Genomic DNA, 13,965 nt, shown 5'->3' with positions numbered 1-13,965 from the left:
CCGTATCCACACTATCGCCTGTAGGCCGTGTTACACTCACTCATTGAGTGTGACATACAAATTTTGTCATCACCGATCAAAGAGAAAGTTATTTCTTAGTTGATACAAAGATTTAACGAAAAACACTGAAAATTAAGCTCTTATTCCAGTGGAAATACCGCCATGGAAATGTTATGACTCCCACTCATAAAATTTGAGTGAGCTTTTAAAATACAGAATTTCTTCGCTAACTCGAACCCCCAAGGGCAAAGGAAAATTGTTCGAGTTACCGCGGGGGTTCGAGTTTACCGGAGTTAGTGTAATATTACATTTATTATATATAAGTAATACAATAAGTTATAAAATCCAATCGAATCCTTCTTCAAGAGATATCATGCCTACCACTGGCACGACATTTTAAAATTAAAAAGATCGAGTGTATGTTAAAAAAATTCAATGTGTTAACATATTCAATTTACGCTTTGGCTTTGGTTAGTATATTCAATTTACGCTTGCATTTAAAAACAATTTATATTCACAGAACGCCGAAAGAAGGAGAGTTAATAAGATCATAATTATTTGTCCGGGCTAGCATGCAAATTAGCAAACATATTTTAATGCAAGCGGATATTAGAAGCCAATTGGACAAAAATACTAGCTAATCGCAATTTTTTCCATTTATGAATGCGTGATTATAATCCAGATTTCAATTTTTTAAACGGTGTTTAAGAAAACCGGAGATTATTTTAATGTCTGTAATGTTTAACACAAGTGAAAACCCGTTGTTCGAGACTGAATGAAATTTACCTTGTGCGATAGTTTTTATACATGGGTGCCGTAAAAATGTGTCTCGTTCTCTTGTTGCTAAACAAAGTGGCTCAGATGGCAGATCATTAGATTAAGTTAAAGTGAGCAAATTATCAGTACAATTTATCTACGATGATATTTGCATACATTCAACAACCAAAACATCTAAATTAGCAAGAAGCTCTTTATAGAATGATGTAGTCAATTTATTAGCACGGGACAGCTAAAATTGGTGCCTGCGTCCAATTTGATGCACAGCAATTTAAAGCACAGCGCATCCATTTTGACCGTGCCAATAGTTTGCAGCTAAAATTTACTGGTTCACTTACTGATCAAAACCAATCTCGTCATATATTCTTTCGGCATTCGCGTTAGTTGATATGAAAATACTTTTTGTCAAGCCAATCAACCACATAATATTCTTTTGAGAGAGCTGTCCTCGCAGCCAGTTCCCAACGACGTGAAATTCTATGACGCCACGCTTCTCTTCACGACGAGCTGCCTCGTCTCGTCCAATGTGTCACCCAGGGTAAAAACCGTGCTTTAAGTACATAGTTTAAACGAAATTGACTTTTTGTTTTGAAATTGACATCTCCGAGACCTTTGTGTAGACCGTAAATATACAGTTGGTATTCAGCCAATAATGAAAACTGTTTAAAGTTTGTCAAATATTTTCACTAAATTCTTGGCAAGCTTCCTTCAGTAAATTAACCTGCACACGCTGGTTTTACTTCTATTTTCAATTTACAACAATTTCATGAAACAACTCTCGTACAACAATCTAAACGATCTCAAAACGCTCTAAGACAGTCTGCATTTATAATAATAATACAGCTCCACACATTTACTTATAGTCCCGGGCCCGGTTGTATCAATGCCGTTTAGCTTAAACGGCGGATAAGTCAAAATTAAATAATACTTTACATCTCTCTTGAATGGGTCAACTATCCCGTCCAAAAGGAAAATCGGAATTGAAAAGGCAAGTAAATCTTTGGAACTGTTGTAGAATATGATAAACTGACCGAAATTCGCAAATATAGTAAATTTAAATCCAGTGGCAATATGGCGTTTTACGGCCATGATATCCTAGTTCGATAAATCTTATTAAAATGGAGCTTTCTTTCAACGTAGGTGTAAAGGGGATTGAAGATTTATAAATGGCTATTCCCAGCCAAATTTCGTTCTACATAAAACACGTGATGTTCAGCTGTTGTTTGCTCTATACACTTGATCGTACTTCTTCGCTTCACTATCCCGTCCAACAGGAAAATCAGAATTTAAAAGGCAAGTAAATCTTTGAAATTGTTGTAGAATATTATAAACTGACAAATTCGCAAATATAGTAAATCTAAATCCAGTGGCAATATGGCGTTTTACTGCCATGATATCCTAGTTAAATCTCATTAAAATGGAGCTTTCTTTCAACCTAGGTGTAAACGGGATTGAAGATTTATAAATGGCTATTCACAGCCAAACTTCGTTCTACATAAAACACATGATTTCAGCTGTTGTTTGCTCTATACACTTCGAATATTCTCATCAAATGTATGACAGTATGATCGTATTTCTTCAATTCGCTTTACTATCCCGTCCAACACGAAAATCGGAATTGAAAAGGCAAGTAAATCTTTGGAACTGTTGTAGAATATGATAAACTGACAAATTCGCAAATATAGTAAATTTAAATCCAGTGGCAATATGGCGTTTTACGGCCATGATATCCTAGTCCGATAAATCTTATTAAAATCGAGCTTTCTTTCAACCTAGGTGTAAAGAGATTGAAGATTTATAAATGGCTATTCACAGCCAAACTTCGTTCTACATAAAACACGTGATGTTCAGCTGTTGTTTGCTGTATACACTTCGAATATTCTCATCAAATGTTTTTCGCTTCACTATCCCGTCCAACAGGAAAATCAGAATTTAAAAGGCAAGTAAATCTTTGAAATTGTTGTGGAATATGATAAACTAACAAATTCGCACATATCCTAGTTCGATAAATCTCATTAAAATGGAGCTTTCTTACAAGGGTGTTATGTGTATATGAAAGAAAACAACCTGTATTTTTTTCTGTATATTCTTGTGTTATAGATATCACAAAATACATACTGTACACTAGTACACTACAGTATAGACCCTCTGTGATTTATATACAATCATAGTTTCAATTGTATGAAAATGATGTTCTTGTAATCTCCATTGTAGAGCAAAGGCCGCGCGAATCATTTGTTTTATGTTTATCAACTCGAACTGGAACACGCGATTGGAACAAGATGGCTTCCAGCAATGGGAAATATGTTAAAAATGTAGTGGATATATTTGTGTTCTCTTCATATCATGAAAGGGTAAGTAATTTTTGAAATTGTATGCATAAATTGTTTGTCTTAAGGGACCGGTCATTATTAATGGCCGGGGGTGGGACCGAAGAGAAACTCCCAAAGTCCAAAAAAAATTTTTACCCACCCATTCAACATCAATAAATTTTCCCTGACCCACCCAACAATCTTTCAGGTTTTTTCCTAACCAACCCCACCGAGTTTGCTTATATACAATATCACAAAAAAGTGGTATTGACGAGTATACCTGTCAATGTTCCACCAAATCGAAAGCCGTGGAAATTACACACACTGGTATTAACTGGTCGAGAAGCACGTTTATGTTGAGTATTATAATAGCAAGTTGGCAAGAAGAGATTTATTATATTATTGACCACTGAAATTGACCATGCACTGAAATTGACCCGATCTTACATCATCGGAATTCATGGGAATTATAATGAATATCATGTCTAATCCCCAGTTGTCCCTCGAATTCCTGTAAATCACATGGCACGTTGTTGTTTTGAAGGAGAATCTAGTGAATATTCGAGATGGCTGAGAATTTAACGTTCGAAAATTTTATGTCTTCATTGAAATTTACTGAGGAATATCTGCAGCGTTTTAAAGACACTGGCTTTGACGATGTGGAGTTGATCAAGACCATGGATGCTGAAGAGAAACAACAAATGTTTGATATTGTTGGCTTGGTCATTTGTTGAAATTCAAGAAAGCTCTTTCTAGTCTTGAAAAGCCATCGATTGACATCGTTGGAGGCACGAATGATATAAATATGAATACAACACCAACGACGACCAAGCCGACTTGTGTTAAACGAGGAAAGGCTCAATGTAGTAAGTGGATTTCAGGAAGGGTTAATTCCCAATTGTTGATTCCCAATTGTTAATTCCCATTTGGTGGAAAAGATACAATGACTTCCCTTCAGATGTTAAGGTAGATGATGTCTCCAAAAGCCAACGTGCGGTTGAGCATTTTAATGGAACTATAAGTTCATTAAAGTCCTTGAAAGATCAACTGTTGTCAAGGAAAAAGGAACTCTATAATGAACATATGGAGGAAAATTCATGGGCTGGTGATGAAATTAAATTTATTTGTGAATCAATTTTCCAAATTGAGGAAATGATGAATGGAATTGAAAAGATCATGCATGATGTTCAGCATGTAATGCATCAACTTGAGAAGAGGTTTGATGCAGCTGATGTTCGAAAGACTGAAAAGAGAAGACGGGCCAGGAGAGATAAAGAAACCAGAACAAAACTAAAAAAGAAAAAAGGATTGTGCAAGAAAGGCATGAAGCACAAGTGGCTGAGCAAGTGGAATGTGCAAGTTTTTCCTCAGTTGAGGATGCTCTTGTTTATAACATTGATGTTGAATGACTGACAGACAGTATCCTAAAACAGTACATTGTATTATTGTACAGTATTTCATGTAGTCTCAGTATTTTAAGAATAATATAAATTTTATCTATGCTAAAAAAATTTTACCCACCCCAACCACTATTCCATTTTTTCTTAACCCACCCTTGGGTACCTTCAAATTTTTCTTTACCCACCCCTTTTCTCTTCGGCCTTAATTCCACGGGCTAAATTTTCAAGCGAAATGCGAAATATTTCTCCTGCTTCTTTTGAATTGTGAGCAATGATGCATAATTAATTGATTCAAGCGGTCAAAATTCAAAAGAAACAGACGAAATATTTCGCATTTCGCCGAGAAAAGGCGCCCGTGGAGTTAGGCCCTTAGAGTTAGGCCCTTAGAGTTAATATGTGGATATCAACATGTTTCATTGTGAATTTTAAAATTTAGAGAATGGCATCGACGATATGCCTATAGAAATGTCCATTGCAATAATCTGTTTAGTAAAACTCTTGAAGGCTGCTGAACGGCGTTTGCATCAGCGCAAATAAAAAAATAAAACAATGCTGGCAGCAGATCATGAGGTTTGTTTGCCCCAGCAACCCTTTTGGACTATAATATGGTTGACATCTAATATAGGATTTCTTCATTTGTCACCTACATTCATTGAAATCTACAAAAGCTTTATAAAAACTAATAGCACTATTATAGAGCACCTGTATTATATATATTTTTGGAAGAAACCATGTAATTTTGCACTATATCAGTGATGACATAAGCCTTATATGGGGGGCACCTGTTCCTCAACACACACAGTGCCCCCCTGGCAAAAATCCTGTTTACAGCCTTGGGGCCAGTTGTTCAAAAGGTGCATGGATAAAGTTATCCACTGGATAGTGACCTAATTTTTCAACTGTCGTAAAAAAGCTTTGAAAAACAAGAAAGCTACTTATGACCCTTAAAAAGTATTTTAACTTCACAACTGTGAAGTTAAATCTTGGCTATGCCAAGTGGTGAAGATATGGCATATATAATTGCCTGGATTTTGCCCATAATTGCACACTGAAACCTCCCACCAGATTGTTCAAAAACCTTATCTGGTAAACAGTATCATTACCTGCTCAACCAATATCAGCCATTCAACCATCAGTACCAATCTGGATCTGTATTTATATATGCTTAAATAGTTGCAATTAGCATAGTAATTCATATACCTGCGTAATATATGTTTGTTTCTGTAGGCGAGACCTAAGATCTCTTGCTTCTTTAGCAATGTTGCACCATTTCGCAGAATGTTTCTCGGTGAGCAGTTTTCGTTTGTTACACTCTCTGCGACCTTTCGAGGTAAAGCTTCAGATGCGGTCGAACGCTTAATTATGGCGCGCTGTTGACGCATTCTTTCTTCGATGACGCATTCGTTTATTCGGGCCTCAAAGTTGGCTTTTTTTCGTGGCTTTTTCACCGGAAGTGACGTACATTGGAGAACAGAGGGACCTGTACATGAAGAAAGAAGGCTGCTTTTATTTTGCAAAACATCCGGACTATCCCAGTGTCAGATTGGAAAGTGAAATAGATAAAGGCACTATATTATTACATATAAAGCACGTGTTTTCTTGCCTGTTGATTTCCAAAAGCTGTTTGAAAATACTGACATTTCACCCTATTGTTTCTTTAATTGACGATATTGACGATACGAATTTCTATGTTGATTTGTACTATATTACACTGGCGAAATTTGACTCATGAAATCACAGGATCGAACTATCTAAATTCTCCCGCAAAATCCGAAAGCAACCATCCTCGTAGTACAATTTTCTTTAAGAATTAACTTCAAGATATTAAAAATTTTATAATAAAAGATAATATGAAACCAGACATTTTTCTCCGATTTTATTTTTCTGTAACTTACCCATTGCAATACCCAGGCTTGTCAAGTAGTTCACGTTGTTCCTGTGGAAAAGGGGACGCCCTTAGAATTGCCACTGATAGTGTAGTGGTATTATAGCATGTACACCGCTTAAAATAGTGGTAATCCAGAAAAGAAGAGGGGTTAGAGACTCTCCTTTCAAAATATATTACAAAATTTCTACTTGTTTTCGTACGAAGAATTTAAAACTGCGGAGTCGGGTACTGTTTTGAGGATTCAAACAAACATCTGATGTTTCTTGATGACATGTGGATTTTGAAGTTCCACTGGTATATCGCTGTAGGATGAAATAAGTTCCGATTAAATTTCCTGCAGTTACACGTAATTGTAGAGATATGAATCCGATCAGCATAAGTATATCGCTCATGCATATATATGTTGAGTTGAGCCTAAATTTAGTGTGTATATTTAATATAGTGAATACCAAACAATATCTGACGATACTGTATACGCCAATGGCAATGGCCGAATAGCCCAATATAAACATCTCTTAGTGGTAGTACCTTGTTGCAGCAAATTATAGTAATGACACGTCTTTGCATGATAACACCTTTGTACAGCACAAATGCCTCTGAAAATAGTCAAGAGAACTTTCATGAACTGTGGGGATTACTACCTTATTTTAAGGGCAAAATATTGCGAGGGTGGTTATACAACCTGTGCACCTATACAGTAGATAGTAAATTATTCAGTGTATCGACCGTGTAAGAAAATGGGTACATGGTATGTAGAATTTGAGCTACAAACCTACTTACCAACGGTCAATGAAGTCATTTACACTTGCCTTGGCCGTGTGTGTTTCTTGTTCAAGAACCTGGGGGTGAATGCACAGCTGGTCACCTGATCCTGGCACACATACGTTCGGTCTCAAACATAAAACAATAGAAAACGTCAATTTCAACAGTTAAATCTTCGTTTCCCGGTTTTGCTTACCTAAACGTGAGAAACACAGGAGTTTCTTGTAAAACATCCGAGGCTCGTATCAATTTTTTTGACGGTCTGTTATCAGGATGTGTTTGACTTGTATGTTTCGATCATAGTTTCATGTCCATAGCTTGTTTCATGTCCAGGATGCACGAAATTATTCCTAACTTTTAATTCTAAACCTCACCCTAACCCTGACCTAATTGCTTATACTAAAAGATTTGAATCAAGGATTATATTCGCGGACACTGGACATGAAATTATTACTTATTTCCACCAAATCTGACAGGTTTTTAGCAGATTCGCCAACAAGCTTATTACTATACAAGGTTTTAAACTTGACAAGCCGTCTTAAATGTATGTGTTTAAAGACTTTGGTATTAATACGTCGAAAAAATACAGTAGACACCATACCTTTCTTTAGCAAACAACAAGAAACAGCACCCTTGTTCTCTGGGTTGCAAACGTTTTCATAAAATCCTTCCATTGCCTAAAACAGACCATAAATCCTTTGATAAACCTCAATCAGCTTGTTCATTGCGAGTTATTTAGTTGAACATAACCTCCTGATCAAAATGATCCGTTTTTCGTCCTCGTAAAAACGTACAGATGAACTGTTTAACTATATATTCATTTGTTAAAAAGTCTAGTCTTAAGATTTCGCTGGATGGCAATAGAACTAACCTCTGTAAATTCGTTTTTTCGTCGTGGCTCAACAAAAATAGTTTTTTGTGTCTCAAGTCGGTTCCATAGACCAAAACTCTTACAAAACAAAGGATAATCATTGTGAATTAACGTAACGGACTAGGATATGAAATATCGTTCCTATATCAGTTTTAACAACACACAAAACCCTAACCGATTTAGAATTTCGATCTAAGGAAGCACCATCAAAAGGTCCAGTAAGATTAATCTGTATAAAAATCACATTAGCTGTATTTATACAAGAGACGAACAATTCATCGGGACGAACCTACACAAATTTTATATTAAAAGGTAATATGAAACCAGACATTTTCCTACGATTTAATTTTTTTAACTTACCTATTGCAATCCCCATTTTTGTCAAGTAGTTCACGTTGTTCCTGTGGAAAAGGGGACGCCCTTAGAATTGCCACTGATAGTGTAGTGGTATTATTGCATGTACACCGCTTCAAAGTAGTAGTAATCCAGAAACGATGAGGGGTTAGAGACTCTCCTTTCAAAATATATACTAAAAAAATTTCTACCTGTTTTTGTACGAAGAGTTTAGAACTTTTGAGGATTCCAACAAACATCTGATGTTTCTTAATGACATGTAGATTTTGAAGTTCCACTGGTAAGCCCTTATAGGTTTCCTAAATCAATCACCGTTATTAAAAAATGACTATACAAAAGATCATCTTGTAGCTTAATGTTATGGTGGACGTAATTGATCACCTTTGTCGCCACCAGCTGCTTTGCTGGTTGACCAAACATCCAGTTGCTTCCTCTTCCAACCGTCATTCGCTTGCTGTTGAACATGAACCTAAAAAACACAAGAAACTTAATTTGGCTACAGCAATACATGAATTGTCTCATTTTTCATTAACTACCTGCCATGCAGAGTTTACTTTTAATACACACAGGTTGAGATGATTGCACCGTAAATGTGCCAGCTTGTTGCACATCTTTCTTTTCGCTCGACCCTAATGCATCGCTGTTCTGAAAAACTACCTGGGATGCAATAATGTGGAAAGATTGGACTAGATTTTATCCGTGAAAATGATTGTTTACGAAAATGATTGTTTACAACAATTACGACACAAAGGAAACCAGGTTAACGACTGCTTGAAGACATGTAGATAAGTGGAGCTACAAGAAAGCTATTACAGCAATAAACGTCAAAAAATATCAACATACGAGCCCTTTCCCCAAATTTCTACCACTAAGTCTTCTATCATGTCAAAGACTACTGTATACGTACTTTCAAGGCGTCCGCGAACTGTCTTTGTATTGCACCACCAATTTGATCTACATTGAAGAAGATTTGCTTAAATAATGTATGCATTTCATTTCCCAGTTTTAACAATAGGTTGCTGCAATACTGGCATATTGAATCATGCAGAGCTTGCTCCAACTCGATAATCGCCTAAAATTCTTTGCACATCCAAATTTAACAAATGAAATGTTGAAACAAGCTCGGAAACCACTTCATAAACTCACTTGCAACGGAAAATGAAATCACTTTCTCGAGTGATTTCGTACTTTGACCAGAAGTTCGAAAATGTAACTGGGTGACAAAAAGACAAAAGACTGCAAAAGTTAAGGCATTTCTAACGAGGCTGCAGTCATATAATGCTTGTTTCAACAATGTTTTCAAATAAATTGTATACTGCACCTGCCGGGATGTGTAATTATTTGGAGGATGAAGATGTTACAGTATGCAATTCTTCCTCTAGCTTCAAGACCAAGCCTGGAAAATAAACAAAATTGACCCAATTATAATACGAAATCAGGCTAGCAAATCACGTCAAAAGAGGAGGCTGGGTATTATAAATGAACTAGCCGTAATCTGATTGGCTTGATAACCGATGCAAATCACTAGCTGTTCAATGAACTGCGTACAGCTGAGAAGAGGTATACAAAAATATTCCTAGCCACCATTTTAGTATTCCTCAATTTCCATTCGTGGCTTCACCTACTACACGTTCCAGGTATATTTTATTGATTATATTTACAAGAGGCCCATTTTGATGTGCGGTTTCAATCCTGATATCATGACTGGCAACCGAAAGCTATACATATACCTTTTATGTATGCGATTTCCTGTTTATCCAAATCTCCATCATCTGGTAAACAGAAATACGAGATTTTTAACACAGCTGATTGTACAAAAAGGCGATCAACTATGGTTAGCGGCAGAATTGCTCAATCAGAATCCTCTCTTTAGGGGGTACATTGATATTTCGCAAAAGATTTCTTAATTTACGAAACTTTAAGAACCATACCAGAGAGAAATTCTAACAGTGGTATGACAACTTGAGGCGTTGGCGAAAGTTTAGTAAACTTTTCCAGATATGTTGGGAGCAGTCTAAGGAACGAAAATTTAGAATTATTGCTCAAAAAACCTTGTATTTGTGAAGGAGTATCTCGCATAACAAGAGACGTTACATTTAGGCTGGAGTTTGTTGAAATACATTTCTGTAAATTCACTGAGTGCATTATCAAGGCACGATTTCAAATATCTCCAAAGCAATAAACTTAGAAAACGCTGCAATTACTTAAATCAACTTCATTCTTTACAAAGTGCTAATGGACATAAAAAAGTCTCAAATTCCGGACTATCTTAAGTAGCCTTACCTTGCCATAACTGGCAAGGCATTTCTAACATACATATGGTGAGACAGGATACGCATAACGTCGCGGAATGAGCAACCAAACTAATCTGCAAAGTACGCATCAGACAAAACTAGACGAAATATACAACAACGTTTAAGCGAGAACAGACAACGGCTGAAAATAAAGTCAAGCAGGTTCTTACTTGTTCATCTTGACCAATGAAAATGTGGTACGTACACAGCTCTGTTAATACCTTCACATGTTACAATAAAATATCCAATTAAATTATTAGTATGGTATGATACACTTATGGTATAAATTCGTTATGGTATGGTATGGTGTGATATAATTATGGTATGATATGGTTATCGTATGGTATGATTTGGTCATGGTATGGTATGGTGTGATATAATTTTGGAATTATATGGTTATCGTATGGTATGATTTGGTTATGGTTAGTTATGGTATGATATGATTATACGATATGATTATATGATATGTTGTGGTATGGTTATGGTATAGTATGGTTTTGGTATAGTTATGGTAAGATATTATGATAGATGCAAAAAACTGAAGGATAAGAACCGTACTGGAAAAATTCTAGCGTACAAATGAGGTCGGCGCATATCATGAGGAACACGAAATAATCCAGGAAGAAAATCATAATTTCAAACCTGAATGCAAAGTAAAATTTTTAGTTCATGATTTTGGTGTGAAAAGTGCACAACTTTACTTCCTCTACCATTTTAGATAACACTGTACATATTAAACGTAAGTAGTGCTTTCAAGAATGTATCAAGTTTTTATCTGCAGTGCCTCTGGAAAGTTTCTCAGAACAACATAGAACACCTCCCATTCCAATTTCTAGAAAATCAAGAAAGTTGTACTTCAATCGAAACTTAATACCAGATGATATATTATGATGGAAAAGTTTACCTGTTGTAAGCACACAAGAATAACATTCATTGCCTCGTTTTAAAGCAGTGAGACAATCCGGTTGTCTTATCTTCTGCAGAACTAAAACAAAAATGAGGATGTATTGAATTTGAATTTTTTGAATTTAATCACATTATTACCAAAAAGTAGAGGTAACAGGTGGCTGAACAGAGCATGGCCCCAATTGACATTAGCTACCGGTAAAGCAACCAGAGAGGTGCTGAAATCACCTAACGCTCGCCGGCACTGTTTGTCTAGAATAAGGCTAAACTCTGTATGAAAGGTATCTGTATGAAGCACAAATTACCGATCTTTTTATTACAAATTACAAGGCTAAAATCCGCGTTGGAAGGTAATATTAAGCACAAACTTCAGATATTAGTTGTGACCTCAGAATTACTGGCCAAAACTGGCCTCGGAATTACATTAGTTTTATTTGTGACCAATATTTCTTCCGTTTCTCGCAATCCGCGCACGTGATATCAACAGGTATGTTAACGGACCAGGCAAAAGTCCCTGCTTTAAGCCGGGCGCACACACAACGATTTTACGGTAGTTGGTCTATTCAGGTTTAGACATATAGGAAGCCCTTGCCCAGACATTTTTTCCTTCTCGCGGCGCTCGCGCCTCGTGCGTGCACGCGAGTCTACTTGGTCTAATATTATGACCACTGACCTATAAAATTATAGCTCAGTGATTATGACCAAGTATAGAGTGCCAGTCGCCACATTTTGATGAAAACATCCATCTAGACAATCTAGACAGGAATCAGCCGACTAAAAATTCGTCGTGTGTGCGCCTAGCTTTATGAAAATCTATCACAAAAAAGGATTATGCATCAAACAACGAAAAGGTATGTACATAAATCTTATAGGTAGTTCAAAGGGCCCTGTCTACAATTTAACTGGCTTTAATAATATATTTGCATGTGTATCTACATAAATAATATGCAAATATATGTCACATGCGTTGCCATTTGCCTTTGTATTCCAAGCATATCGGCTTTCTACTTATAAATACTTATGTGCTAAAGCTTGTAATTGCGAATTATCTGACAATATTCTTTAAACTTTAACATTGGACTATGTTTTATATACATAATCATTTATAAACACAATCTCATAATTTATAATTGTACATGTACAATACAAACAAATGGTAGCATACAGGTGAAAATATTTGAAAGTTTCTCATATGGCTTAGGGTTGTACAAATACTTTCGTTAAATATGTTTCAGCTACAAATTTGAACTAAAAAAACAGGGCTACACAATAGCCCTGAAAATCGTAATGAGCGTGATAACTCTGGATAACTCTAACATTGACCTTATCATGATGCTAATAAGCTTAACATTTGCCTTATCATTTGATAATTTTGAGCAAAGCTCTCTTTATTATTGTATAAATGTGTACCAAATGGCACTGAATAGTCACAATGCATATCGATGACTTATATTTATGATGATTCCTCTGATGTAAAGCCATAATATTTAAAAAATATAACATCTTAACATTGACCTTATCATTATGCTAAATAGCTTAACATTCACCTTATCATTTGATAATTTTGAAAAAATTCCCATTATTTTTGTGTAAATGTGTACTAAATGTCACCATATAGTCACAAGACATATCGATGAGCTCTATTTATGATGAATCTTCTGATGTAAAGCCATAATATTTAAAAAATATAACATCTTAACATTGACCTTATCATTATGTTAATTAGCTTAACATTCACCTTATCATTTGATAATTTTGAGCAAAACTCTCTTTATTATTGTATAAATGTGTACCAAATGGCACTAAATAGTCACAATGCATATTGATGACTTATATTGATAATGATTCCTCTGATGTAAAGCCAAAGTATACAAAAAATATAGCATTTTAACATTGACCTTATCATTATATTTGTTGTATAATGTTCACTCCCCCCTGGTAAATGGTTCTTTTGCAACATAGACTCCTTAAGTAGATAATTTGAAAATAATGGGAAAATAAAAGTGGCATCTTAACATTCTACTTATCATGTAGTGTGGACGCGGACGGGGACAGGGACGGGGACGTGAACGCCAAGCCTATAGCAATAGCTCTCTTGCACTAAAGTGCAGGCGAGCTAAAAAGGAATTTTGAAAGCAGAATACCTGACATGCGTTGCACTATCATCATTAACCAACCTTTTTCTTTCAGAACAAATAACATACGAAGTGAATTTAACTTTTCCAATTTTTTCTTGCACAAGGCCTAGATGTTCTCAGCTCGCAGACTGAGGAAACATTGTAGAATCTTCAAAAAACCACAATGTAAGACATCATAGAAAAATCGCGAGAAATAACATTGAATTTGGCTTACCACAAGTCGTAACTCCGATGCAATAGACGTCCGGTAATTCTGAGTTATT

General features: G+C 35.8%; 1 protein-coding gene across 9 annotated transcripts; it reads right to left on the bottom strand.

The window, feature by feature from the left end:
- Positions 1-1,115: 1,115 nt before the first annotated feature.
- LOC114542261 lies at positions 1,116-10,869 on the bottom strand. Of its 9 annotated transcripts, none has more exons than XR_003689552.1 (16): positions 10,296-10,335; positions 10,095-10,136; positions 9,686-9,760; positions 9,511-9,577; positions 9,272-9,318; positions 8,746-8,833; positions 8,556-8,663; positions 8,371-8,411; positions 8,011-8,088; positions 7,741-7,816; positions 7,158-7,268; positions 6,906-6,973; positions 6,578-6,679; positions 6,385-6,425; positions 5,690-5,969; positions 1,144-1,327 (listed from the first exon to the last, which is right to left on the bottom strand). XR_003689552.1 is itself a non-coding variant. In XM_028561934.1 (3 exons), exons 1-3 carry the CDS (start codon positions 6,386-6,388, stop codon positions 1,255-1,257), a joined length of 357 nt encoding a protein of 118 aa, XP_028417735.1. In that variant the 5' UTR covers positions 6,389-6,485; the 3' UTR covers positions 1,116-1,254. The 9 variants fall into 9 exon arrangements, 1 of the variants encoding a protein (XP_028417735.1); XR_003689555.1 differs by lacking the exon at positions 9,511-9,577 and adding an exon at positions 8,186-8,239; XR_003689550.1 differs by lacking the exons at positions 9,511-9,577; positions 10,296-10,335 and adding an exon at positions 10,829-10,869.
- Positions 10,870-13,965: the final 3,096 nt, after the last annotated feature.

Source organism: Dendronephthya gigantea, unplaced genomic scaffold, assembly GCF_004324835.1.
Source record: "Dendronephthya gigantea isolate DGI-Jeju-01 unplaced genomic scaffold, DenGig_1.0 000343F, whole genome shotgun sequence".
NCBI classification, from domain to species: domain Eukaryota; kingdom Metazoa; phylum Cnidaria; class Anthozoa; order Malacalcyonacea; family Nephtheidae; genus Dendronephthya; species Dendronephthya gigantea.
This window is presented reverse-complemented; position numbering and strand designations above follow the sequence as displayed.